General features: G+C 48.9%; 1 protein-coding gene across 8 annotated transcripts in view; it reads right to left on the bottom strand.

Annotated features, from left to right (window-relative positions):
- Positions 1–19,839: 19,839 nt before the first annotated feature.
- LIMD1 (LIM domain containing 1) overlaps positions 19,840–27,337 on the bottom strand; it is an 88,653-nt gene continuing 81,155 nt past the window's right edge. For 4 of the 8 annotated variants that reach the window (XM_073232514.1, XM_037016199.2, XM_037016202.2 and 1 more), the window contains 4 exons: positions 26,140–26,270; positions 25,468–25,519; positions 24,908–24,976; positions 19,840–23,748 (listed from right to left, as the gene is read on the bottom strand). In XM_073232514.1, coding sequence (XP_073088615.1) covers positions 23,611–23,748; positions 24,908–24,976; positions 25,468–25,519; positions 26,140–26,270 — 390 coding nt within the window. In that variant the 3' untranslated portion in view covers positions 19,840–23,610. Of the gene's footprint in view, positions 23,749–24,907; positions 24,977–25,467; positions 25,520–26,139; positions 26,271–27,337 lie in introns of those variants that run through there. The other 4 variants (XR_012129591.1, XR_005060759.2, XR_005060758.2 and 1 more) reach the window with 3 other exon arrangements.

Raw genomic sequence — 27,337 nt, 5'->3', positions numbered from 1 at the left:
TCTTTCACCGGAGTTATATTTTACTCTGGACCACGTTCCTTTGGCGTTTCATGTTTGTATATGGCGCCCTCTAGTGTCCAGAAGCTCTATTCTGGAGCTGCTCAGCCCCTGAAGCAATGTCGGAGGTCGCAGGGGAGCGGTATTGGTGCTTGGCTGGACAAAAGAGCTGTTCCCCGCTTCCGGGCTGCGGTGCCTGTCTCCAGCGCCGGAACCAGTGGGCGGAGCGCACAGATAGAAGCTTTCCTCTTGGAGCAGCAGGATATGAATCCCTGCTTTCCACAAGCGGCCGGAATCCCAGTCTCCCCAGTAACTCCGCCTGACCCAGCTTTCCAACCCCGTAATCAGAAGAGTATGATGAAAGCACCACGAAATGTAGGTTTGTGCTCCCAGCGCAGATCTCCGGAGCCAGCCCCAAGCCTTCCACTCCCTCCCTGATCAGTTTCTCTTCCTCCCGCCCGTGAGCTGGGCTGGGGGAGGGGCTCGGGTCCCGCGGAGCCACAGCTCTGGTGCGTCACCCCCTTCAGGGAGGTCCGCTCTCTTCTCCTGGTGTGTGCAGTCTGGCGCCGTCCTCTTTCCTGTTGCTCTCTCAGGATTAGTTGCGCCAACTATATTTTCTAATTGTATCCAGTTTTAGGAGGAAGCCTCTGTCTCTCCTCTCAGTGTGCCCTCTTTAATCTACTATCACTTCTATTTTTTAAACTTGCAAATTTCTAAAAAAACTTCCACCAGATTGAAACAGTGGTCTCAAAACATGTAAAAACAACAAATGGCCAGTTTCACTGCCCAAATGACAATTTTAATGTGATAGTTCTGTTTATATTGCTTTTGTGAAAGTTGAACAATTTTTTAAAGCTTTTTACAGTTCTTTAGCACATAGGTATTTGTGCTATGAAAATTTTAATATCCTTAATGAAAAAGTCGGAGTCAGGGATTTTCTATTTTTAAAATTATATTAGTAATACATGAACACTGCTTTCTTGCTGTGAAATATTAAAACAGCACAACAAACTATATCTTAGAAAATGATGTCAGTACCAACTGAACTATCTCATACTTACCAATTCTATGTAATATTCTGCAGTATGGGTGAACCATAATTTAATCAATCGTTCCCCTATTGATATCATAGAAGTTGTTTCTCTTATGAAGTGAATATTCAGTTAATATTCTCCATAATGGATGATTATACACAAATGCAGTATTTCTTTTGGATAGAAAAAATGTATGTGGAAATTTTTGGGTGGCATTCTGGATTTTAATTAGCATCGTTAAATTGTCGCTCCAACAGATCATACCATTTCTGTACTAACACCACCACCAACATGTGAGAGGGTCTATTCCTTTATACATTTTACAAACTGTTACACAACTTAGTTTTTCATTCTTATGGAGTATTCACCTTAATTAGTATGTTATTATCCCAATTATTATTCACATTTTCTTAAGATTATTATCCATTTGTCGTTTCAGTTTGATTTATTTATTTTGCCCAGTTTAAAATCTGGTAGTTTCTTCTTTGGCAAATGCTTCCTATATATCTTGGGCATTAATGTTTTGTTGGTTATATTTTCTTTATTTTCTTTATTTTTTTCTATTTTTAATTAGTCAATATATTGTTCATAGAACAGAAGTTTAAATATTTCTATGATATTGGATCTTTTATAGTTTCTCTTTCAGGTTTCTGTTTTTGGTGTTCCTTACAAATCCCTGCCCTGCTCTGAAAGCATAAATATATCCTTGAATAATTTTCCTAATATTTGTTAGAGTTTTGAGTTTTATGTTTACTATGTGAACTGTCTGGAAGAACTTTTGTGTATAATGAAAGACAGAATCTCTTCTTTTTAAATTACATACAAGTAGCCACATGCTAGTTTACTGCCTACTCCAAACATTTCCAACTAAACTGGATGGTGAATATCTTAAAACCTAAATTCAACAGTATACAGAGTTCCCTTTCGAGAAGCTCTAATTCATTCCTGATGGCTATGTATAGGTATAGTTCTGTTTTATTATACTTCCTGACTCTTACATAGCCTTATTTCTTGTCTATATTGTGATTTTTTATTGTGAGCTCATGTTTATTGAAACTTTATCTCTGGGACTTTATTGAGGCCCAGTTGATGGTATATTCCTCCAGAGAGATTTATATTTTGCTTCTACAAGCTGCAACTGGACCCACTATATATTAGTATTAAAATTCCTTAATAGTATTTGTCCATAATATAACTAAAAGTTATGGGCTCCATGTTCTGACACTATCTTCCCATAGGACATTAGGGATAGGGAGTGAAGATATTAAAGCACTGACTCAGAAGTATTGTGACTTATGACGTAAAATAGGTTTGGAGGTGATGCATCAAATTCTTCCCTGATGTTTATGAAAAACAACAATCTTACCAAACCACTGGAGAGTGACTACATATCCCTTAATAAATCTGGAACTGTGTAGAATATTAAGTGCTGAAACGTTAGACCCAATAAACTACAACAAAATGAGTTTTTCCTCTTATGTCTGGCAAAAACTGAATTTTTAAAAACAAGTGGTCTTCAAAAAATGGAACTGGCTTTTAGCCTTAGGCAATACAAAGTTATGTGGTATTTTTCAAGAAGTCCTGAGACCCTCTGGCTGGGACTCTATGTCCTCTTCTAAAATCTCATATACTATTTCATCAGTTTGGAAGTTGAAAAATAAAGGACTGTGACATGCAGAAGTTATTCACAGAACATTATTTTAGCCCATCCCCATATTTATAGATGTGAAAAAAAAGCTAAATATAGAAACATGTAGCTCCTTGCACATGCAATGTCACAAAGATAAAAGTTCATGTGCTATTATTATTTGTTTCATATTTATTATTAGTAAATTGTTATTCTTATCATTCATCATGGACACCAGATATTCTAAAAGGGCATGTGAAGCCATATAAACTGGAAATAAAAAATTATGTTTAAGGATTAAATATTTATAATTAATTTTTATTTCAAATCAGTGAGATATTTTGAATATTTAATGTCCATAACAAGCTGTGTGGAGATAATACATATTTTAAATAAAAGTATTTGGCTCAAAACCTGAAAATACAAATGCCTAACAAACTTCATACACCTTGAAAACTGGATTTTTAAAATCTGCTAATTAGTTAATACACTTGGTAGCTTCTTTTCCTCTCACCATATCTGGGCATATATAGTGCTTAAGATTGTCTCTAGAACGTTAGTTTTCTATCATGGTAAATTGTGCAAAATACTCCTCTCTTTCAATTTTGTAAACATTGTTGAAATACATCAATAAACATTTTAATCAACTCTGAAGCACAGAAATCAAATCTTTCCTTTTCAGTCAAATCCTCCTGCTTAACCTGGCAGCTGAGCCTAATTAACTTGAATTGTTTCACCCCCAACTCAGAATTTAGAACCTTCTCTGCCCCCAGCTTATGGGGATATAAGGACATTTATTGAAAGGAACCGCGAAGCATCAAGTCTGTGGAGGCCTCCCCCCTCTACCCCCAATACCTTACTTCCAGGGCGCCATCATGATGTTGCTGGACCCCCCAGAATCGTCACTCTTCCTCTCATTCCTCCCTCTCACACGTGCCTTCTTTCTTCTCCTGCTCACCTCCCAGTCACGCTTTAAAATTAGCCAAGAAAAAACCGATCTGCCCTTCTGGGTCCAGGAGCGTCCCGGGCGTCCCGCTGCTGCAGCCCCAGCCACCTTCCAGTGCTGCACTCGGTCATGAACCACCCCTTGTCCTACCTAACTGGAAGCTGCTCGGGACCCCGACCCAGACCCTCTCGCACCCCCGATCCTCGGCGGTGCGCTCGTGGGCGGCGCTCGGGAACGTTTGCGGGAGTTACTGATGTTGCTGCGGCTCCCGTCTGAGTTTGTCTCCAACTCCAGAAAAGTCCCTTAATTACTGAATTCTAGCTACTTCTCAGCAGCTTCCTAGAACTCTTCGTTATTGTTTTTTCTCCCTCCTTCCCTGTTTCTGTCTGTCTGTTTCCTTTCCTCTCCTCACCTTCCTTTCTTTTCCCTTCTTCCCTTTCATTCTAAATCACTGCCTCAAAGGACAGAGTTCATTTAGTCATCGCCGATCCCTGGTGACCGGTTTTCTTATCCTTAAACCCAGCTAGGATCGCACCTGTCGTCCGGCTTGTCCAGCGAGGACCTACCGCGTTCATGAACCTCTGACGTGTGGGGGCCCGGCCTACGGCCGAGGCTGAGCCCCACTCTAGCTGGACAACGCCCTAAAGATGGCGCCTGCTTCCTAGACACCACCCTTCCTGGCCCTACAGCTCAGCGCATAAGGAAGTCTCCATGATTGGCTTGTCCCCATTTCCGTGCTCGTGCTCATAGCATGCTTTTCACATGTTCCCAATAAGACTGAACCTGGCGTGTGATCAGTCAGCTGATTGGTTGGGTTATGCTATATAAGCTGCTGCCCTGGAGGAAGTGGGGTGGTGGTTGTTTTTTCCTTCTGTCTTTCACGCCCATAATAAAGATTCCTAACGAACCCAGGCCTTCGGTGATCGTTCTCCTGCCGTCGCCCTAGGTGGCGGGACGCGATATGACGGTTCATGGACAACTGACGGTCATAGGAGCCGTGCCAACCGGGATAACACAGCATCGGTTTATGACGGAGGGTTGCTGGGTTTCATCTGCGTGCTAACATTCTAAGTCCAGACCTATCAGGTAACGCCATTCTCACGTGCCTTTCCCGATAAAGCCATTCTCACGTGCCTTTCCCGAGAATAACCGCTCCCTGGTTAGGCTCCCGTGTTCAGGCTGCAAGTCTTCAGCCAGCCCAGGGTGTGCGAGCATCCCAGATGTCCAGCCCTGCGTGGCCTTCAGAGAACCGCGGCCCTGCTTACATAAAACTGAAACAGTATTGCCCCCAGGGCGACCATCCTCCACCACATGGAGTCCTTCTTCTCAGAAGCCTTAAATGTCGTCCTCTGGCTCCTCGATAATCTGATCTCACCTTATTTTTCAGCCACTGCTCCCAGTACAGACCCTGGCCCTCCAGCGGTGCTTCTCTCTCCCTGCTGCTCATTCGCGCTGCCTCTCCTCTCCACCAATGCAAAGCACCCTTTAAAGCTAACTGGTCAGTGAGCCACTGCTAAACCCCTCTGTGGTTCTTCTCTGTTTTTAGATCTTAAAGCTTTTTGGGGTGGCTGATGTGGTCCTCCAGGATTGGGTCCTTCCCGGTTTTCAAGCTGCATGGGTTGTCCCTCATTCCCCGCATATGCCCCTGTTACAACGAGCAACTTGGAATTCAATTAACTCACCACGCTTTCTCATGTCCTCTTGCTTTTCACACACTCTCCGCACTGCTTGGAAAGGTCTCCCTCCTTTATTTGCCTTGTCAGCTCCTAGTTAGGTCCCAAATCAGGCGTCAGTGCTCTGTCAACCTTCCCAGGCAGGACTTCATGTCCCAGCCTCACCTCTGCTCATGTCAGACACGGCACAACCTCACTGTAATGCTCTTGTCTGCGCACTCCTCTGACTTTTCCTCTGGAGTATGAGCTCCTCAAGGTCCAACCCACTTCATTTTCAGCACCTGCCGGGAGGCCCAGCAGATATTCAAACATCTGTTTGTCTCACTCATTCATTCATTCATTCATTTAACAAATATTTGTTGAGCATCTGCCTTGTGCCTGGCAGGTACTGTTATAGATGCTGCTGATACAATGGGGAACAAAGCAGACCTAGCCCCTGCTTTCAGGAGTTTACATTCTGCTCAGTTGAATGGCTGGATGAAGGCATATATGTATGAGTGAATATGTAGCAAATGAATGAGTAAAAGAAATTGTAGTCAAGTCCTCTTTTAATTTCATACTTCAGTTCAACTTTGAATTTAGGACAAACGGTTTTGTCTACTGGCATGTAGCTTTAATTGCTCAGTAAGCTGCCAGTGGCTTTGTGCTCCTGTGACCTTGGCTATCACGGTCCTGGTCAAGGCAGCAGGCCTGGCTGGTTGACTGTCTTCCTAATTCCAGAAAGGCTACTAATGGAGATCCTTTGAGCAGATGGAGAAGCTTGGTTTTAAAGAAAGGACATGACTCAGTGTCTGAAGAGATGGATGGTGGTGATTCTCCTTTTCATCACAACATTCTTCTTACCCTCAGATAAGGACAGTGAATCATGGTCTTCCCCAAAGACTCCTGACTATATGCCTTTCCTCTTTGTAGCAATTTAGGAGTGTTCCCTTGAATAACAATCTTATCACCTGTCAAACTGCCCAACATGCAGGATGCCTTTCCCACGGAATATTCTCAAAATGGCTTCTCCTTCATAAAAGGGTCATCTTCATTTTGATTCTCCATTAGAGCAGTGTTTCCCAAAACTCACTTGCCTTCATGATTTTGTCTGATGCATATCTCCTGCATCATTATTTACTTTACATTGTTACTTAAATTTATCTTCTTAAAAACTATATCTTAAGTCAATAAACCTTAAAAGCTTTTTATATTAAATAAAATTGAAATTGCTACCATACATATAGTGGAAAAATAGTTTCATGGATCATAAATAAAAAATGACTATAAAATAAATACATAACTATTAAAATATTCATCCTTATACCACTTAAAATAATCATCAGCCGTATACACACCATATTTTAGGAAACACTTAGACTTCAAAGAGGTTGTTCTCCAGGCTGGTGAGCTTTCTAAATACTGAGTACTGGGCTCCACCCACCAGGACTCTGGTTTAATGAGTCACTGGGCTTGCGCTGGCCTTTTTAAATGCCCAGGTAATTCTGATATGCAGTCATGACTGAGAAGCACTGTTGTAAACCAGTAGTTCTCAGAGTGTGGCCCCAGGACCAATAGGATTAGTATCATCAGGAATTTGTTAGAAACATACACTTTGGGCCCCACCCCAGACATAATGAATCAAAAGCTCTTGGAGGGGGTGGGTGGTAACAGCAGTCTGTTTCTGACAAGATATCCAGGTGATTCTAAAGCACACTAGATTGTGAGAGCCCCTGTTCTAAGTGAGTAACACTGGTAAAAATCTCTGAGCCCTGGGGCCTCCTTTGTGTCTACAGAAAGGTCTGAGCCAGGCCATCTTGGCTCAGGATTCTCTGGGGCCTCTCCTGTCCCCCTTGCCTCCCCACGTGGCTGGGGGCGAGTGCTGCAGAGGCCAGAGCAGCATTCCCGGTTGCCCAGGAGGCTGGGGATGCAGAGGGACTGTCCCTTTGCTGTAGACGTTACCTTTCTTTAAAGTCTTCTGCGCCCGCCTGGATAGCCTCTGTCTGCAGCATGAGCTGGGCGTTTTCCAAGACTGCCTCGCCCACCTAGGAGGGTCACACACACCAAGGGACACAAGGTCACTGCAGGGTTTTTCCTCACTTCCCGCGGACTCTGCTGGGCTCAGAGGCCCTGGGGGAACGAAAAGCCAGTGAGTTTCCAGATCTTTACTAGCTAGGAAGGGGACATCCAGCATGAGAGGCCAGAGACAAGAGTGGGACGAGGAAGAACTGGGAGGGGAGGGCACTGAGGCTGCTGCTCCCCAGGGGCCCCGGGGCCGGGCAGGAGCAGACAGAAGACCAGGTGTTCCAGTTCAGGGATGTGGGACAGCGCGAGATGACCGCACTTCACCCAGAGGGAGCACTGCCCTCACACACAGCTGGGGCGCAGCCCAGCCCTGGGCCCCTCAGCCTCCCCACTGCAGCCCCGTCTCACTGCTGGCGTGGCTCCTCCCAAGGACAGCGCCTGTTCCTTGCTGTGTCTACCCAAGGCCTGGCATGTAGCAGACACTCCGTCAATATTAGCTGAATGAACACGGGTGCAGATGGATGATGGGACCACCGGTGAGCAGTTGTGAGCCTTCCCCTGTGCCAAGCCCCACGGAAGGGTGCTTTAAAGTGCACCTGGGATTTCGGTTTTATTCAGGTATGGTGAGGCCAAAGATCAGGAGATGACTGACATGGAAAAGATCCTTCATTAGCCACAGCTCCCAAAGAGGGGGCAGAGCCACACCAGGCAGGCCACGTGGGGAAGCATCCAGATCAGCCAGGAAGCAAAAGGGGCAAGACAAAAATGTGGGCAAGATCCTCAACTGAGGTTCTCATGGGGAGGGAGGGATGTGCAGGGAAAGGGGCTGGTCAGGTTTAGGGTTGGATAGTTGAGTCATTTCAGCAGTTTCTCTACTATTGGGGTGGTCCCTGGCCACCTGGGATGACTTGGGGCAGAGGAATATTGCCTCCTGGAGTGTAAGGGCAGAGAGAGGAGGCAGGTGGGGGTTAGACTCTGGACTGGCTGGTTTGCTTATGAAAGACATTCAGGGCAAGTGTTTACTATCTAAGATTAGCTAGCACTGTGAGAGGCAGGCAGCCTGTCCCTGCCAATGAGGGCCCAGACGCCACAGCATCAAGAATACAGACAATAGGACAGTGTAGTTAATCACTGAATACAGTTCATCCACAGAGCTCTGGCTGGGTGAGGGCTCTAGCCGCCCTGAGGACTGGCTCTGGCTGCTCCCACCAGGTCTCCTCTTCATCCTCCTTCAAGCGCTGCAGCCCCCAGCTGGGAGCCCCTTTCTCAGCCTGTGGACTCTCAGCGATGCCATTTTGCAGATGTCGAATTTAAAGCCAAAGGCGAATCACCATGAGATTTCTCATAATGATGCCCATGGTAAATATCCTACCCTAGCACGGGACCCCAAGCCATAGCAGGCGCCCAGGCCATGAGCTCAAAGACTACCACTGTAGAGAAGATGGCTTTTAAATTGTAGGGGAAATACTGGTGGATGTGGGCCCAGAGTTTATAGGATTTGGGAGGCTGCCTTTAAGAAAAAGAATACAAAATGACCAATACAGAGGGCCGTGTGTAAGCCAGGGCCGGGGAGTTTCAATGCCTCACCTTGGTGCAGCGTAGGTTTGTTTCTTTGTTTCTCCTTTTTAACCTTGGGACCCAGGCATGGACAGAAAAAGTAAAGAACAAAATGACTGGAGTGTCTGTCAGATATATGCGAGTCATATGTAGAGTCATTCAATTCTGGAGAAGCAGAAAGATGGCTGAAAACTCAACCACCTCACATCCCACCATCCAGAACAAGCGCTGATAGAATTTGGAGGTAGCTCCTCTCCCTCTTTGCTCTGCGTTGCCCCCACTGCAACAGTACCTAGTGGGTGGATCTGTAACATTTCCCCAGTTGATTGCACACTTTGTAAATAAGAGGATGCAGGGAGCAATCCGAGACCACTGGGGAAGAAGTGCTGACTGCTAGTAGGTGGGGTGAGGTGATGGGCTGGCTGCTCAGCACCCTGCCCCTTGTTTGCAGTAGGGCTTGGGGACAGGCACTCTCTCTGGGGTGGTCTGGATGCTGCCTGGCAGACTGGTAGTTCTATCCAATGTCTGTCCTACCTGGCTTGTGCAGAGCTAGGTTTGGGGAAGCTGGAGGTCTTCCTGCTTTAGCTGTTGTTTAGTAACAACCAGGGGCTTATTCAAGCTGCAAGCAGAGGCTAATTACAGGCCTTGACTTGCCAAAACATGTTTGCTAGCTGTGCTTCCCTAATCCTTCACAGACAGAACAAACCCCCAGCCTGCCACTCCGCCACAGAGAGCACTTCGTTGTCATGCAGGCATCTCAGCCGAGCAGAATGTCCCTGCTGCTAGTGGTGGCTCAGCCTCCTCAGCTGTAGAAAAGGCCCATCAGGCGGCATAATGAGGCTGGAATCCGGGCTGAGGTTTAGCACAGGCTGAGGATGGGGATGAGGGCCAATGCCAGAAGTAAAACGTGGTGCCTGCAGTGGAACCGGGAGTATCTTTGTCTCTACTGGGGAAAACTGCAGACAGGAAAGGAAGCAGAGAGGGAAGTCAGGCTTACTGACCACCTCCACGTGTGATGAAGTGGCTTGTCCTGGCTGGCTGGAACCAACTGCTAAGTGTTTCAGGAGTTCTGTGAGCTGGTTTGTGAAACACAGCCATCATGAAAATTTTAATTACTTGAATTTACGATTACATAAATTATATTAAAAGACAGGTTATACTCAAAATACAGAGGTCATAAGTACTCATTGCTTCCTGATTGCTTTACTCTGTCATCTCTGCTTTTCAGATTATTGGCTTCTATTGTATCTGGACAGTGGAAACACTATATAATGTGCTCCTGTGCCTCTATTCTCAACTCTGCATTCAGTGACAGCATGTTGGTAGCTTGATATCAGCCATGGTGAGAGTATTTACACCAGAGAAACTGGCACAGAGAGCTGATGGTTAAATAAACACCAGCTTACTGACCGTGCCCCACACGCTACTAGTTAGCATTCAAGACTTCACTAAATGCTCATGATTCTAACACTGATTGCAATGCACTCATTTTAAAGATGAGGATGCTCAGGCTCAGAGAACTTAGGTAAATTGCCCAAAATCACATAGCTGGAAAGGGGCAGAGCCAGAATGCCAAACCAGGTCGATGTGACTCAGAAGTGTGATTCTTTTTAGTCACCAACTTTGGAAACTGAAAGACATCAGGATCAAAAAAGAGACTGTGTTGCGGAGGATTGTTTTATTTCTCCTGCAACATGGAACAGTCAGGACTCCTGGTTCCTATTTAGGTTGCATCACGAAGGTAAAGAAATGTCTTCCTGCCTGAACATGAGGATGTTCACCAAATCAGACCAAACCAAGCCGTCTCCCACCCAAACCCCCAAGTTTTCATTTCTGAGCCCTGTAAGCTGACAGGAGCTGGGGCAGATCTATGGGTCCAACCCTGAAGGCCTGGAGGACTAGGCTGCTGAGCTTAACTGTCAGGCCCTGCAGAAGAAAGATCATTTGTATTTAAAGCTGTGAGAGATGTTCATTAGCTACCAGTCCTCTCGGATTTATAGTGGAAGTGGGTGCATATTAACTTCACTTCTCTGATCCTTTTCTTTCCACAAGAAAAGGTAATAAAAATACCAGATGTTAATGCATACAGTCATGGGGCTGATGATGTGAATACGGGTGTATCGCTCATGACCCTGGAGCCACTCCTGCCCTCTTTTCTAGTAGGAAAAAGTATGAACTACTGGAATAGTTGCTCTTACGTTAGACGTTAAGGGTGGGCAGGCTGGCCGTTTGCACATCACCATGCAAGTCCGCCCTTCCTCTCCCCTCAGCTCAAACAGAGCTGGAACATGGACCATCAAGGAGACATGACACCAGGGCTCCTGGTAAAAAAAAGCCACTGTTTGTCTAAGCAGACCCGTGGGAATTGCTGTGTGAGATGAGGTGGTCTTGAGGGACTATGACTCAGGACCCACAGATTTTGCAGGAGCAAGAAACAAAGGTGCCTTCAAAGCGCCCGGCGTGGTCGAGGAGAATGGCAGGGTGAGCCCCAGGGGAGTGGGCAGTCAGGGGTCGTGGTAGCACGGGCTCTGTTCTGGAGGGATGGCAGGGGAAGGGGAAAGGGAGGCTGACCTGGCTGTGAGCTCACACTGCTCCCGGCCGACAGCTGCCTCAATTTCCCTCCCTGAAGCTGTCTTCCTCTGCACCTGCACGTGGAAGCTTCCTTGGCACACTTTATGCTGGTGGCTCTCAAAGTATGGCCCCTGGACAAGGAGCATCAGCAGCACCTGAAACCTGGGGGAAGTATGAATTCTCAGACCTACTCAGGCAGGTGAGTCGGAATCTCTGGAGTGGGGGCCTGACAGTCTGGGTTTTGCCAAGTTTCCAGAGCTTCCAGGACACACTGCACTTGAAGGAACCCTGCTCTGCACAGACCCTCTGCTGGTCCCGCGCGTGCTGCCTCACGGGCTGCCCCTGGAATCCCGCCATAGCCCTGCTGGTGTCAGTGCCTGGATCTGGAACACCTGGTCTTACCACCCCACGCCTCTAGCCTTGCTGCCTGAGAAGTCCTACCCACCTGCATGCTTGGCTCGAGCATGGCTTCCTCTGTGAAGCTTTTAATTCATCTACACACTCATCGTTACCTTCATTTCTTCAGGACATGGGCTTGTATCCCCTGTGCCAGGCTCTGGGCTGGTTATAGAGCCATCAGCAGCTCGTGTAGGAGGTACAGTTAGATAGGAGGCAAAGGCCAGCTCATGGAGGGAAGGCCTTGGGGCAGACAGAAAGGAGGTGAGCTTTGCTGGGAAGCCCTTGAAAGGTTTGAGCCAGATGCAGGGGTGACTGTGCTGTGGGGGGTCCCTGACTCCTGTGGGAGGGAGGATGGGAGGGCCCAGCTAGGGGACTCTTGCAGGAGCCCAGGGAGATGGTGGTGGCCTTGACGAGGGTGATTGTAGGGACAGCAGAGAGAAGCAGGCAGGTTTCGGACATATTCGGGGGACGGAGCAGTCGTAGGAGAGTGCGGGGTGGGAATCCAGCGTGACCCCGTTAGGGGGGGTCAGCCTGAGCAGCCGCGTGCCTGCGGGGCCTGGGCTGACCCTTCCTCTCTCCCGGGGCCCTTCTGCGGTAGAGTCACACCCACCCCTGTGTACCACACCCAGGGGGCAAGGACAGCGCTCTCTTGTTCTCAAAGCCAGCGCCGGTACACGGGCGGCTCTGAGATCCGGCTTCCTCGCCCACGGCGTGAAGATGGCGCTGCCCCCTCCGTCCTGGGCTGGTCGGGACGGTCACACCAGCCGCCCGGGGGGCATCAGCAAGGGCCGGGCGCGGAGCGGGTCTTCCTCAGTGGTGGCCCAGCCGGCACTGTCATCTGTCCGGGCGCAGCAGCGGCCCCCTGCGGGCTGGGTGAGCCCGGGGGGTGCCTCTGGCCCTGTTCCCAGCCCGCTTCCTCCGGAGGCCCAGGCGATTACACGAGCACCGCCGTCATGGGCTGGATTTCTTCTTCTTGCAGCTTCTCCTCTGTCCTGGCTCTTCTTTTATGGAACTCCCAGGCAGGGCAGCTGCCTAATTCCAAGCTTGCAGTTGGCGGCCTGTTTGAGGATGAAAGGGTCTGATGTTGTGGCCAGTGCTTATTATCAGCATCATTTGCTGGTAAGAAAGGTCAGGATCAATCAGCAAAACTGGAAAGGCAAGGGCCGCTTTCTGTCCGAGCAGTGGGCAGTGTCAGGTCCTCCTTAGCCTCTGTGGCCACCATCTGCGAGTTTCCCCCCTGTTTTGTCTGTTTTTATTGCTTAGCAGAAGTGGCTGACAGGGTCTAACACAGCTGAGGAGCAGGAGAGAGGCCTGCAACTGAACAGGAACTTCATGTATATTAACCCAAACAGGACCAACTACACAATTTGTGGATTCTAGAAAAATGAAATGTGGAGCACCTTGTTCAAAAAGCAGGGGGAAATAGTGCCTTTATAGGTGGTAAATACAAAGCTTTGTCCTTTCCCCATGGTTTTTCTCTCTACCTGTCCCAGTCAATCTCTGCGACTTCATCTCGCCCTCCCTTGGATCTTGCACAGGGTGTTCAAGGGCAAGTGCAAACCCTCATAGGCACCAGGGGCCGCACCCCACCTTTTGAGGTGCCATGTGGCCCATAGACTGCCGAGTCACCCTTCCTGTCAGCAACCAGACTGTTGTGCCATGTCCTAGCCTGCGGCAGGGAAGTCAGGCCAGGTATCTCCTTCTCCCAGAAGCTGGCCACTCCAGCCCCCGGAGGACAGTGGCCCCAAGAGTACTGGGCTCACCCTCCACCCCTGAGTTGCCTGCCAAGTTCACTGTGGCAGTGCCAGCCCTGGGCCTATGCTCCACCCCAGATGCCACCCTGGCCTCCCCTGAGTCTGTGACTGGGCCCTGCTGGGGTGGGGTGGGCAGAAGAGGGGAGGAACCCTGGGGTTCCTAGGGGCATGGGACCAGCAGCTGCAACCCCAAGAAGGCATCCCAGAGAGATAATGGAGAAGGTGGGTCCCCTTTCAGTCCTTGACACGTGCTCCATTGTCCCATTAGACTTCACCTGCAAAACACAAATTCAAAGGTAAGGTTTTAAGAATGTCAAGATGATGAGTGAAGAGCATTAAACCCCGAGCACGTGGCTCTACAGGACTGTACTGGCTACATGTCCATGAAGCTGACTGACTCTGCCCTTAATTTCTCCAGGGCTCACAGACATATACAGGGTGAGGATGGAGGTTTCCCCCAGCACTGCTCTCCTGACTCTGTGAAAATGTGAGCTCCACGCCCCCAACACTTAGTGTTGCTTTCCAAATGTGTTGTGACACTCTGCACACAATGTTGGCCTCCGTTTCTCCCCTCTCATTCCTGTTCCTTGTTTATCTGAAAGCCTGGCTCCTCATAGCCAGAGGGTGAGAACTCTCAGATGGGGCAGGAGGCCGTGGGGAGATTCCAGGGCAGAGGGGCCCAGCTTCCAGAGTGGCCCCAGGAGCTTCCTGTGTTAGCCAGGAGGGCAGAGGCCACCTTTCTTTTTTTTTTCCCCCTCCCAGAAAGCAGTTCTTCCCTCAGATGTCTACCAATGTGTCAAACATAAGAGGAAATGATGCTTGTCACCTGGTCTGGACTCCCCTGCTCCCCCTGCCTGACCTGAGGGAGCACCATGAAATGGACTTCCCAGCCCAACCTCCTCACAGGGAGGGAGGCCCCCCCTGGTTCTCTACTTGTTGCCCATGCTAAAGAGCAGGTGGAATCTCTCTTTCGGTGCCCAACTGCCATTCTAGCCATCCAGGGCTCAGTCACTGAAACCTCGATCCCAGGCCTCAGGCACAGTGCTGATCATCAAAGAAGATCAAGGAGGGCTTCACAATGGAGGTGCCAGTCTGTGGTCCACCTGCAGGCAGGAACCATGCACGTTATTTATCTATGGACCTGTTGGAATAGCCATGGCACCATAATACGCATTTTACAGATAAGGAAACTGAGGCTCAGATTTGAGAAGTTGCCCAAGGCCCTGTCGTTAGCTGGCGCCAGACTAAGTCAGTATCTGTTGAGTATGGAGCAAGGGGAGTGGCCATACTTCTTGACCTAGATTTGGAATGCCTGACTTCTCATGAGAAGTCTGTGCAGCATCTGAATGCAAGAAATTGTCCAGCAGATGCTGACATTGGAGTATCTAGGGGTGACCTGATGGTCCACAGGACACACATACTCCGAGTAGGACGACTGGAGAGAATCCTGGAGGAATGGCTGGGGCCTCAGGCTGCTCAGAGATGGAACCCACTTGTACAGATGGATGTGAACGGAGCAGCAGCTCCAGGGGAAAGCCAAGAGGACGGCTTTGTGTGTCCTGTGTACTGTGCTGTCAGCCAGGCCAGACTGATGGCGAAGGGGATGCATCCTGGGGTGGCAGGGGCAGGAGGGGCCGGTGCAGAGCCTCTGAGTGTGTCTGCTTAACATCACCCTGCCTGCATGGATGCAGCTTTGTGACCAGCTCTGCAGGGGCTGCATGCTGGGCCCCAGGGTGCCAGGGGTCTGAGCTGGCAGTTCCTGGCTGAGTTAGAGGCTGATTTAGCCCAGAGAGACCCCGGGGCTGGGGGGCAGAGGAGAGAAGCCAGCTGCCTGTAGAGACCTGATGAGAAGTGCAGTGCCGGTGGGAGTCCCAGGGGCAGGCCCCCAGGCTGCAGGCCAGACAAGCCGGCCAGCCCAGCACCCTGCAGAGGTCACCCTGGAGAGCAGGTCCTGCTCAAGCTATGGAGGAAGAATAACCTGTGTCCTGCGTTGTCCAGTAACATGGCCACTCACCACAGGTGGCTATTTAAATTTAAAAAGGAAAATGAAAAATTTCAACTCCTCAGTCTCATTAGCCACGTTCCAAGTCATGTGTGGTTTCCAGACTGGACAGTTTGGATACAAGACATTTCAGTCATCACGGGGAATTCTATTGGAATGTAAATGCTTTCATTAATATTTTTTATATTTATTATATGTTGAAATAATATTTAAAATATATTGAGTTAAATATGCTATGCTAATAACTTCACCTGTTCCTTTTTATTTCTTGCTGTGGGTAGTGGGGACTTGCCAGTTACCCGTGTGGCCCCTGGTTCTCTGGGACTCCTCCGTTAGAGATGGATATGGGTCACACACCTCCACGCAGCCATCGTTCTTAATGCTATTCCATGGTATTCCATGTGATGACGGTTGTAAGAACCCTTCTTAACACACATGTTACAGAGTCAGCCCTGGGTGATGGGACAAAGCCAACCTTTGGGGCTGGAAAAGTTCAGGCTTAAGCCTCAGCCCCATCCCCCTATGGGCTGCACGATCTGAAGCAAATCATTGGACCTCTTTGGGCCTCAGGTTTTCATCGGAAACATGCCTTCAATGAATGAACCGCCACATAGCCTTGCTTTGGACATTAGAGAAGATTGTGAACATAGAGGGACAGCACAGGCTCCCAGTACACCTCAGGAAATAGTGGCCACTGTTACTATTATCATGGTCATGAGCAGTTAGAGCAGAAAGGGTAGGGCCATGCTCAGTCTCCCTGGCCTCAGACCACTCACTCTCCTGCCTCAGCATTCCTGCTCATCGTCCTTCCCAGAGATGATGGTACAACAGGCAGCTGTCAGCACCCTCTCCCAGCCCCACCCAAAGCCCCTGGGCATGACTCAGGCACTCACCTGCTGGCAGCTGCTGGCCCAGGAGGCCCTGAGGGTGCCCTAGCCCTCAGAGCTCGCGGCCTTGCTCTCCGAGTGCCTGCGCAGCTGTGCCTCCAGCTCCTGGCTGACTTTGTCCAGGGCATGCACCTTGGTCATGTATTCCACCAGGCAACCCCCCAGGTCCTCAGCGGCACTGAGGCCCCTCTCCAGGCCTGGAGCTGGTACTGTGGCTAGGCCTGAGCTCCTCAGGCCCTGCAGGAAGACAGTGCTGATGCCTAGGGCCCAGCAGGTCACATGGGCATCCACGCCACCTGCACACCCACTGGGCACCATCCCTACATAGACTCTGGGCACTCGGACCAGACCACCCACAGCACTGGTCCTGGAGGCCGAGGGGCTATCCAGGGAGGATGATGTCCGTGTTCCCCTGAAGGAAGCCCTGTGCCCCTGGAGGGGCATGCTGGAGCTGGCCCTGGTGGGCATGTCCACCACCACTCGCCTTGTGCTCATCACAGCCCAGCTTCTGCTGTGCCTAGTGGGTTTGTGGAGTCCAGTGGCTTTTGGTTTTCAGCCCCAGCATCCCTGTGGCCCTGTCATGTGACTCTCTGGAAGCTCCCCCATCCCCACGGCTGCTTTGTCTGCTGTTTTCCATGAATTCCCATCATTCGCTGAGCTGAAAGGGTCCACCCAGGACTCTGCAGAGAGGCGTTCTTGCATTCCCTGCAGGCTCATGGGCCTGACCGCCCAGATTTTTCTGCCGCTGGTGGGGGAGCCTGGGTTGGTCCAGGCTGTGGGATTGGCTCATCTGGGTTTGTGTTTGTCAGTGCCTGAGGGGGCAAGGTGGGCACCAAGCATCCCCGCTTCACAGGTGAGTAAATTGAGGCTCAGACAGCTCCGATCACAATTTCAGGGCGTGGCTGAACCAGGACTGAATCCAGGAGTTCCAGGGCTGATTTCAGCTCTTCCCACATCCTCACATGGGCTGTGTGTCAGTGTGTGAATGTGCATGTGTGTCCTTGCAGGGAAAGAGGGACGTGGATGTGAACGAACCATGGTGGAGGCAGCTCCAGGGATTCAAGAGAAACAAACCAAGCCTGTTGCTTCCTTCGTCCTTCCTTGGTCAGGGCAGCTGCTCAGGTCCTTCCCTAGCATCCTTCTTCCCTGAAACACTGCAGTTCATCAGCTGCTTAACCTTGGCCACATTCTTTCACCTCTTTAGACCTTATTTCCCCTGCGCTGGCCTGGGGTCTACTTCTCTAATGCACCAGACAAGGGACCTCGGATAGGTTCACGTCCCACACATGTGGACACTTAATACACTCCAGCCATTCCCTACAACTCACTTTGCCTATTTTCCAGGAAACTAATAAAAACAGAAAGGTTTTCCAGTAAGCTGTGTAGGATACTCTAAGTTGGGATTGAATGTACTCCCTGGGTTTTAATTCCTGCCGTAAGCATCCTCTAAGACGTGTTGTCACGGACGCACCTCCATCACTTGTCCAGCCCCAGAAAGGATCCTCCAGCCCCCAAGGTAACAAAGTGGATCCTAGTACTACTGCATTTAAGCTTTACTCTAGAGAAACCGAGTAACCAAAACCCAGAACCGATATCCACCGCTGACCCTGCACCGCGGGAACGTGCCTGAAGCGAGAGGAGGGGAGGGGCTGCCGCCAGTGAGCTACGAACCCGTACGGTGCTGCGCTCGGTTTCCATGCTGGACTGCCCTGCCGTCTCCATTTCCGCAGGAGGTAGGTACAGGCGTGCTGCCGTCCGGCCTGAGCACTGCACAGCTCCGAAGGCTCACCCCGTGTGCTACGACTGGTCAGTCTCTTTATGTGATGAGCCCCTGAGAGCTGCAGTGACCTGCCTGAGGTCGCCTGTCCAGAAAGTAGCTGAGCCGGGATGGAAGGCCTCTGACTCCTAGTCTAGTTATTTATCTAGGACCCCCACCCCACCCCGTCTCCTACCACCTAGAGGACAGGGGACCCACCCAAGGTCACACAGGCAGAAAAGCCCCGGTCACCTCCTGGAATGTTCTATGTGCTCTTCCTTCCTGATCAGGACACCACATGCTTCCTTTTCTTTGGTTTCCTCCCTTCTTCTTTGTGTGTTGAGCTGACAGAGGGTACTTTATAAACATCAGTGTTGGTTAGTTATCCGACAGGATAAGAAACCAAAACTTGATCTAGTAAAGGCTGGCAGTGCCCCTTGTTTATTTAGATGTGGCATTCTTGCTGTGAACACCACCTGTGGTGTACCTTAGGGGCCCATGTGCCCTCGAGACTATTATAACCACAGCCTCCTAACACAGGTGACCCCTACTAGGTCCTGAGGAGATGCAGGAATTCCAAAATGTAATGGAGATAGTGTCTCTCTCTCTGGAGTAATTCAGGTGGGCTTATCGCTCATTTTATAAAATTGTGGTTCCCTAAGCTTGGGAACAGCCTACTGCATATGCAGGATCTAGCCCTCTTTATGGGGTCCCATAGGGGTTCAGGTCCCTCGGGCTCACAGAACCAGTGCAAATGCTGATAAACTGAAATTCTACTACTGTTGCTCTGAGTACTAAACTGTTCTTTGTCTCTGAACTAGGAGTCTCATAACTTCTGCCAGCATCCATGAAACCATGTCATTGCTGCCTTATTAGCTTGCAAGTGGGGTAAAATCTCAGTCCCCTCACTGTTTCAGCACCCACACGTTCCTTTAAGAATCCAGAGCTCTAAGATACATTCATCCCTGTTTTTTGCAGTTCTATTTACAATAGCCAAAATATGGAAGCAACCTAAGTGTCCATCAGTAGATGAATGGCCTAAGGTATGGTGCATATATATAATAGAATTGTATCAGCCATAAAAAAGAATGAAATCTTGTCATTTGTGACAATATGGATGGACCTACAGAGTATTATGGTAAGTGAAGTCATTTAGACAAATTACTATATGATTTCACATTTATGTGGTACCTAAACTATAAAGCAAACACAACAGAAATAGACTCATAAACACTGAGAACCAAAACAGTGGTTGCCATAGAGGAGGGGGATTGGGGCATAGGCAGAATAGGTGAAGGGGAGAAAGAGGGATAAACTTCCAATTATAAAATAAACTAGTCACAGAGATCAAAAGTACAGCATGGGGAATACAGTCAATAATATTGTAATAACTTTGTATGCTGACACTTGGTAACATCATAGCGAGCATTTTGTAATGTATATAAATTGTTGAAACTTATGGTGTACACCTGAAACTGACATAATATTGAATATTAACTACAATTTTTTAAAAAAGACTTTATAGTTGTAACTAGGAAAAAAATAAGAATCCAAAGCTCTAAAAGACCAAATCTAGTTAGCAAAAAGCCCTCGTAGCTCACTCTATACAAACACAAGACCCAGTAAACATCATTCTGTTGGAGAACAGTTTAATAGTCTACAAATTGATGCAGTTTTGTCATATTTTGAATAATTTTATGTAACAATATTTTGAATCATTTTATAGTAACAGTAAAATTTTGAATAATTTTATAGCAACATTTTGAATAATTTTATAGTAACAGTAACATTTTTGAATAATTCTGTAGTAAAAGAAGACACACAGAGGAAAATAATTTCCCTGCACAGTGAAATTTTCATACACTATATGGAAATTTCCCACATCTGACCAGTTCTGGCTCAGAATAATAGATAGCTAATATATTTAACTAATTTCTTCCTATTACTTTTTAAAATGAAGTTAACTTTTTACTCTTTGAAGTAAAATAGTAATTGGGAAATTAGGACTTATTCCTGGCCCAAAGGAGAGTACAAAATACGTGGCTTCCTGGCAGACAGTTTTAACAAGTGCATCAGACAACAGCAGTCGGGGTGAAGCCTTGCATGCAGTCTGCCAGAACACCAGCAGCCCTCACCCTTGCCACACACATGGCACATGGCACACTAAACAACCCACAAAGGATGGAGAATTCCAAATAATCCTTTCAAATACTAACAGGTCTGTTTTTCCTTTTGTATCTGTGCCTCAAGCCCACAGAAACAAGGTGATGGTGGCACTTGAAGACGATCAAACTCCTTGACTGTCCCTCGGCCACCCAGAAACCACTGGCACAACGTAAGCAGACTCAGCTAAAATGGGATCCAGACAAGATTAAATGCCCTTCCATGGTGAGAAATGAACAGATCACCCTTTACTCCTGGAGAGATGGGGGAATAACATCAGAAAAGGATCCAGATACAGTAGGACAAACTAGGCTTTTCTCGGACCACCCAGGCAGGTTTTGAATGGCCCTAGCTAGGCAGATGACACAAAACGGAAGGACAAAATGAGGGAAGGGAGAAGGCTGGATGGAGGCTGGCTTTGGGATCTCAGGCCATAATTCTCATTTATCTAGAGTCCTGGAGTCATCCAGGGAACTCAGGAAGGGTGATTTGCTCTACTTTTTAAAACAAACTTCTTCATCCTGGTTTACCAGGTGCTTTCCAGGTGCCTAAAAATACAATTCTATTATGGTTCTATTTGGCTAATAACTTAGAGAGTGTTTCAGATACCAGGTGAGTGAACATCTGTTCATGGCTTTGGTGGAAGGGCCTGAGAAACAAAACTGACAGGAGATTCTTCCCCAGTACCCTCTCCGGGACACTGCAACAAGTTGCTGCTCAGATTTCTAGGGTATTTGGAAATTCTCTTCTTCTTCTTGGATGATCTAAAATGCCGTGTGTGCAGAGATAGCTGAATCACCTCAATAAGACCATGTCTAAAAGTTCATTTAAAAATCTAACCACAGATGTATAAACTTACTCATTACCCAATTTGCAAACAAATCCCTGCTACTTCTGACAATGACTCCAAGGCAATTTTCTTCACTCTGACTTCTAAGTGGAGCAAAGGTGTACCAGCAAGGCCAGAAACATTCCTAGGTTGGCCAAGGACAAGTTAAGACTCACAGGCCCACCATCCCCGCCAGTGCTGAGCTAGGCGGCTTGATGCAAGGGAGGGGTGCGGCTGTAGGGCTCACTGCCCCAGCTGCATGCACTCCCAGGATTTTAGGAGGCTCAGCCAGTGAAAAGGAGTCAATGAAAGCACAGTCTGGAACAAAGGACTCCCAACAGAGTGAATAAAAATGGAACTGAAAATCCACCGTGCCAGCTCGGTACTTCTTACTGCAACTGCTACCAGTGAGTCAAAACATGGCTTAGAAGCAGAGCTGGGCCCAGTGAAGAGTCTGCAAGTCCCACGTGCCTTTGGGTTTCACCGACCACACTCTGCAGCCCCTGCTGCCCGGGGCCCCCAGCTGGGCATAAAGTGAGGAGGTGGAGAACAGACACCGGCTGCCGTGCCCCCAGCCGGGCTGGCGGGGGTGAGAGGGCCGCCCCCTTTCTGCCACAAGACTTAGGCCATGGGGCCCTCCGCACAGGCTGAAAGGGCAAATGCCAGCCCACCTTTTTTTTTAGTAGCATCTTCTCATTGACACATCAAGAGATATTGACCTCCGGCCTCAGGGTGTGAGATGCAGGGCAAATTTAGCCTCTTCTGTGCATATTGAAGTGATGCCTTGAAGTCTTGCCAGTGTGTGGCCCTCCCTGAGCGCCTGCCACCTGGGATGGGGGTGGGGGCAGCATAATGAAATGCACAAGGCAACAGCACCCCAATTTCAATCAGATCTTTTCCCACCTGACCCTTTGTTCAGTTCACAGTGCCCTGACCTGCTGGAAGCTGGCCTCTGTGAAGCCAGAGATTTCTACCACCAAAAAGGAGGTTATCTGAGTCCAGTGTGACAGCTGATTTCCTCCTTATCTGCGATTTGGTGAAGCTCTTAACTGTGAGGTATTTTTTAATGTGTAGAAGACTGAAAGTGGAGGGAAATGACAAAAAAAAAAAAAATTAAAAACAGACAAAAGCATTGTACCTTATATACTGGTTTCTTCAAACATAATGCCTGCACAAAATCTGGGCGAGAGAGAAACCTGTGAAATGAACATAGGAACTAATCCTGGGGCGCTCCCTCCCATGCTGGCTTAGAGATCTCACACACACAATTCTCTCCTCATTTACAAGGGGCTAGCCCTCAGCAAGTGGGCAGGACTTCCAAAGGGCTCACCATTAAGGAAGCTCATACAGGCACAAGAAACCCTGAGACTTGCCTCTGCAGGAGCGACTCCAAAGTCACAGACCCTTGAGAGCTCCAGGGAAAGACGGCACAGAGGTGGGCAGAAGAGGCCTGGTGCCCGCACCAAGTTCCTGTCCCCAAGCACACTCTGCCAGAACAGGGCACATCTCCATCAGGCCCCCAGCTGCCTGTAAGGGAGCCTTGCAGGGGCACCCAGAATGCTGTCAGTGTACCAGGAGAAAATCTGTGTCACTTATTTCCAAACTTGGCTCTGGTTGACCAAGTAAATTCTTCCCTAAGATACAAGGCACATGTTAGAGCTTCCTTCTTGCCATAATGAATGTAAAATGTGCAGCCATTCTACAGAACTTAGGTTCTGGGGCTGAAGGAAGTCTTGAATCATGGTGGGTGGGGGGGTGGGAGTGGTGGTGGTGGGGTGTGTTGTGTGTGTGTGTGTGTGTAGTTTTAAATCATGCTGTGTGTGCAGGGTGTAGGGGTGCTGGGTATCAGTATTTCCTAAGGTGTGTGTGTGTGTGTGTGTCTGTGATTCATGGTGGGGGTGGGGTGGGTGGTGTGTCTGTGTGTGTGTCTGTGTGTGCACAGTTTTAAATCATGCTGTGTGTGCAGGGTGTAGGGGTGCTGGGTATCAGTATTTCCTAAGGGGAGGGAAAGAGCCAAATGTGTCGGCAGCTGAAAACTCCCTTCAGACGACACTGTGAAATCCACTCAGCATAAACCTTCCCTCTGAAGCATGTACCGTTCCCAGACGGGACTGGAGCATTCATTCAATTGCACGGATGCAATCTGTCACACTCCACACACTTGCTGGAGTGTTCTCCTGAGTAATCTGATGAAGGTGTGGCACTGGAGAAAGGCCACTTGGAAAGTACACATAGCAGACAGGTAGGGTTCACTTCCCGGATTAAAGGAAAGGCACCTCCCCACACACAGAAAGTCGCCTGCCTACCTCTTCCCTCCCCACCCCCCTGAGGCCCCGGGAATGAACTGGCAGCCTTCACATCCTGCAACTCTGGCTCCTCATCCCTGCCAGGAGGTCTGTAAGACGCTCCAGCTAGAAGTGGTGCTGGTGCAGTGCTGCAGACGAGGGGCTTTTCTCCAGTCTCTTGACATGGCAGGAGTGACAGAACAGGTGGTCTTCCAGGGGGTAGCAGCGGTGACCGTCTTCATCATTGAGCTCCAGACCACAGTCCTGGGGTGAGGCAGACACAGAAGGTAGTAGCAACATTTAAGGGATCGCAAGACTGACAGGAAGGTCAAAGTCCCGCCTACCAGCAGAGGGTGCTGTGTGACTCTGTACAAGCAGAACAGGCCAGGGCAGAGCCGCGCAGCTCCTGCCCAATGATGGTCTAGACAGCGCCGCCAGACCATGTCCCTGTGGAGCCCTCAAAACGGGGCTGGTCAGAACTGAGATGAGATGTCAGTGTATACATGCACCAGATATCCAAGACTTAGGATGAGGATACACAATATCTCATGGAAGATTCTTACATTGACTACATGTTGAAATAACATTTTGGATATACTGGTTGAATAAATTATTGTAAGATTTATTCTACCTGCTTTTTACTTTTTTAATGTGACTACTAGAGAACAAGATTACACACATGACTCGGACTGGTGGTTCTCAGATTTCTGCTGGACGGAACTGTCAAGTGAATGTCTTTATCACCTTTCCCTCCAGCACACGGGTACTACTGATGGTGACTCCCATCTACATCTTCAGTGCTGGCAATGGGTCAAGCCTCACTCAACCCACCCCACCCATGACTGTTCACCCTACCCACCACCTCACAAAATAAATCTACTGTCCTTCCATGGGTGAGTCCACGTAATTCTGGCAGAAACTCCATGGACACTTAAAGTGTGTTTGCCCCTTTCACAAAGACTGGTGAGAAGTGACCCAAGGAAAGAGAAGGGGCAGATGCACCCCCACCCACCTTCATACCAACCAGGGATATGCCTATTTTTAAGGGGAATTTCTCATGGTTTCCAGGCACTGGCTGAGAAGGGGGATCTTGGCAGACTGAACAGCCAAGAGCTGGAGGAGAGGGAATGTATTTCCCAAATCACACTCCTGACAATGTGGTGCGTGAATCCACACTCCCTATAACTGTCCTGCTCTGCAGGGTGGTCATGACAGTTTCTGGACTTGGGAGCTATGAACATGGGAAAATCATAAAGATACCCTCAGATCCACATCTGCTTCAGCGTCCCCCTCCAAATCAGGCTTCACCCCACTTCCTCCATTCCGGAAGGCAGCCGTGCCCACGTCTTGCTGACCAGCCAGTCTGGGAGGCCTTTTCTGGACTCCTAAAATGGGCTCTGGGGTCCTGGGCAGGGAGGCCTACCTCACAGTGGTAACACTCCACGTGGTAGTCTCTGTCCATGGACACAACTCGGATGGTCTCATCTGAGCCCTGCACCAAAGGAAAACAGGAGTGAGAGGCTAGCTGGGGGGCCTGTTGGGCTGCACATGCCATGGACGAGGTTCTGCAGTAACAAGGCAGTGGACTCAGGAGAGGAACATTCCACTGGTGGTGGACACGACACTGCTAAGAAAAAGGCCACCTCTCCAGCAGATGAGAGGACGTGGGAAGGAGAGTAGTCCTACCTTGTGGAATGTGAGAGCTAACAACGAAAATACCACCTATGTTTAAGGTTCATTCTTAAACAGATTAATATAGGAGTTTGTCAGTTTGTCAAGTCAAAGAGTTGGACCTGATTATGGGGACAAACATCACAAGAAGGGCACTGAACTAAGGAGAAGGGGCTTTTGGTGAGGACACCATTTATTTCAGAGCTGAGATTGTAGAAGGATTTTTTAAAAGGTGTAAAAATGGGACACAGATGGTTGAAATGAGCTCAGAACATGGAAGACCCCCAGAATAAGTCTGAAAAAGCATCTTACCTCAGGTGGAAGGATGGGAAGCCCACAGGCTGCACACTTGGGGGCCAACACCCTGAGAGGGGAAGCGAAGACATAAAATGCATTTTGTGGCATTTCCGGGAGGTAAGACCCAGAATGAGCCTTGGGCTTGGAGCCTGCGTGGCCGTCATTACAGCTGACCCTGCACATCACTCTTCTAGTGAATACCCCAGCCCTCCGAGAAAGAGCCAGCTCCCTCTCCAGGCTGGGCTTTCGGAGTGTTCCCAGCAGTAACAAGCACATTTGGCTCCCTCTCATTCTACTAGGGATAAGGCGACTAACCTATCTGCTTACTCCCCTCACGGGGCCCAGTACAGGCCCAGGCAAACCCAGGGTGGTGGACACGAGTGCCAAATGGGTGCCTTCTGAAGTCAGGTGAAGCTGGAGCCACATGGCTTGGCAGATTCCTCCAAAAGCCAAGCCCGGAATCTGATTATAGGGCTTTTTGGTTGTTTTTTCCAGTAAACATGACTCTTTGACCAGTTCCTGTTTACACTGGATCAACTGACCTCCAGAGGCCCCTGCTACACCCCCAAAATGATGGAGCCTTTGCTGGACTGTGGACTGATGGTACAGCAGCCTGCAGATGCCTCGGAACAGCGCCGAGGTCAGCGTGGGTCACGCGGACACCTCCCCATCCATGTCCCGCCTTACTTGTGGTAATCACGGACACAGTAGATCTTGTTCTCTGAATCCACAGTGAAGGGCACCCCATCCAAACACTCATTACAGATGACACAGCGGAAACAGCCAGGGTGGTAGGACTTTCCCAGGGCCTGCAGGATCTGGGGGCACAAAGGAAGAGGCCAGAGCTCAGCAGAAAGGGGTCGACAGGACAGTGGAAGGGAGAGACACATCAGGCTGAGGGCCATGTGAGCACTCACACCACACAGAACACACTCATCCGAGGTTCACTCAGGCCATGTTCAAGTGATGTCGGGCAGGAAGGGAATCACGTTAGACGCACAAACAGGAGGAAACCACCGAGGATCCTCTCCTGTGCCTCACAGACCTCCAGGAGGGAACTGAGAGGGCTCCCTATCGAAAAACTTTCACAGTTCATTGCAGGGAATTACGTGAACCAGAGCCATGAGAAGATCCATTCCAGATTTGGGAAGCAGCAAATGCATGGGGAGATTAAAGGGAATTTCATGTGGAAGAGGCAGAAGCTCAGAAAAAACCCTTAACTTGTGCCTCATGGGTGCCCCTTCCTGAGCAGTGTTGCCCCTGCAGAATGATAACCCAGCACCTGTGACTCGGACCTGACTATCTCAATCCCAGTGTAAGCAAAGCCTCTCTTCTGTCATTCTCAAACACAGTGAAGCGAAAGCCCCCCACAGCTTCCTCCTCTCAGAACCCTTTGATCTGTATGCAGTATCAGGAACCCCAAGAGACCACCCTAAAACCAGAACGGAGCTGAAACAAGGAGGGTGGGAGAGGGAAGAGATGGAAAGGACATCCTTGGATGTTAGGGAATCACCAAATTAACTCACTACAGAAATGCCTGCCTCCAAACCTCTTGTTAGGTGATAGGAAACATTTCTCCTATCATGTCAACGGGTCTCAAAGTATGGACCTACAGTACCAGCATGACTGGGAATGTGTTAAAACTGCACACCCTCAGGCCCTAGACCAGATCTCCTGAATCAGAGACTCTAGGGTAAGGCCCAGCAATTGGGGTTTTAATAAAATGATTCCAATGCACGTTAAAGTTTGAAAATCACTGGCTCAAGTTAAAGTGAGTCTGGATTTTTCTACAATTTGCAGTTGAGGGCACCTGGGCTGACTCAATACAAGACGCACTTCTGAAATTCCCTGTGACATGACATTTGGCACAAACAACTGAACCATG

Source organism: Manis javanica, chromosome 3, assembly GCF_040802235.1.
Source record: "Manis javanica isolate MJ-LG chromosome 3, MJ_LKY, whole genome shotgun sequence".
NCBI lineage: Eukaryota > Metazoa > Chordata > Mammalia > Pholidota > Manidae > Manis > Manis javanica.
The sequence above is the reverse complement of the archived record's forward strand: the minus strand, read 5'-3'. Positions and strand labels throughout refer to the sequence as shown.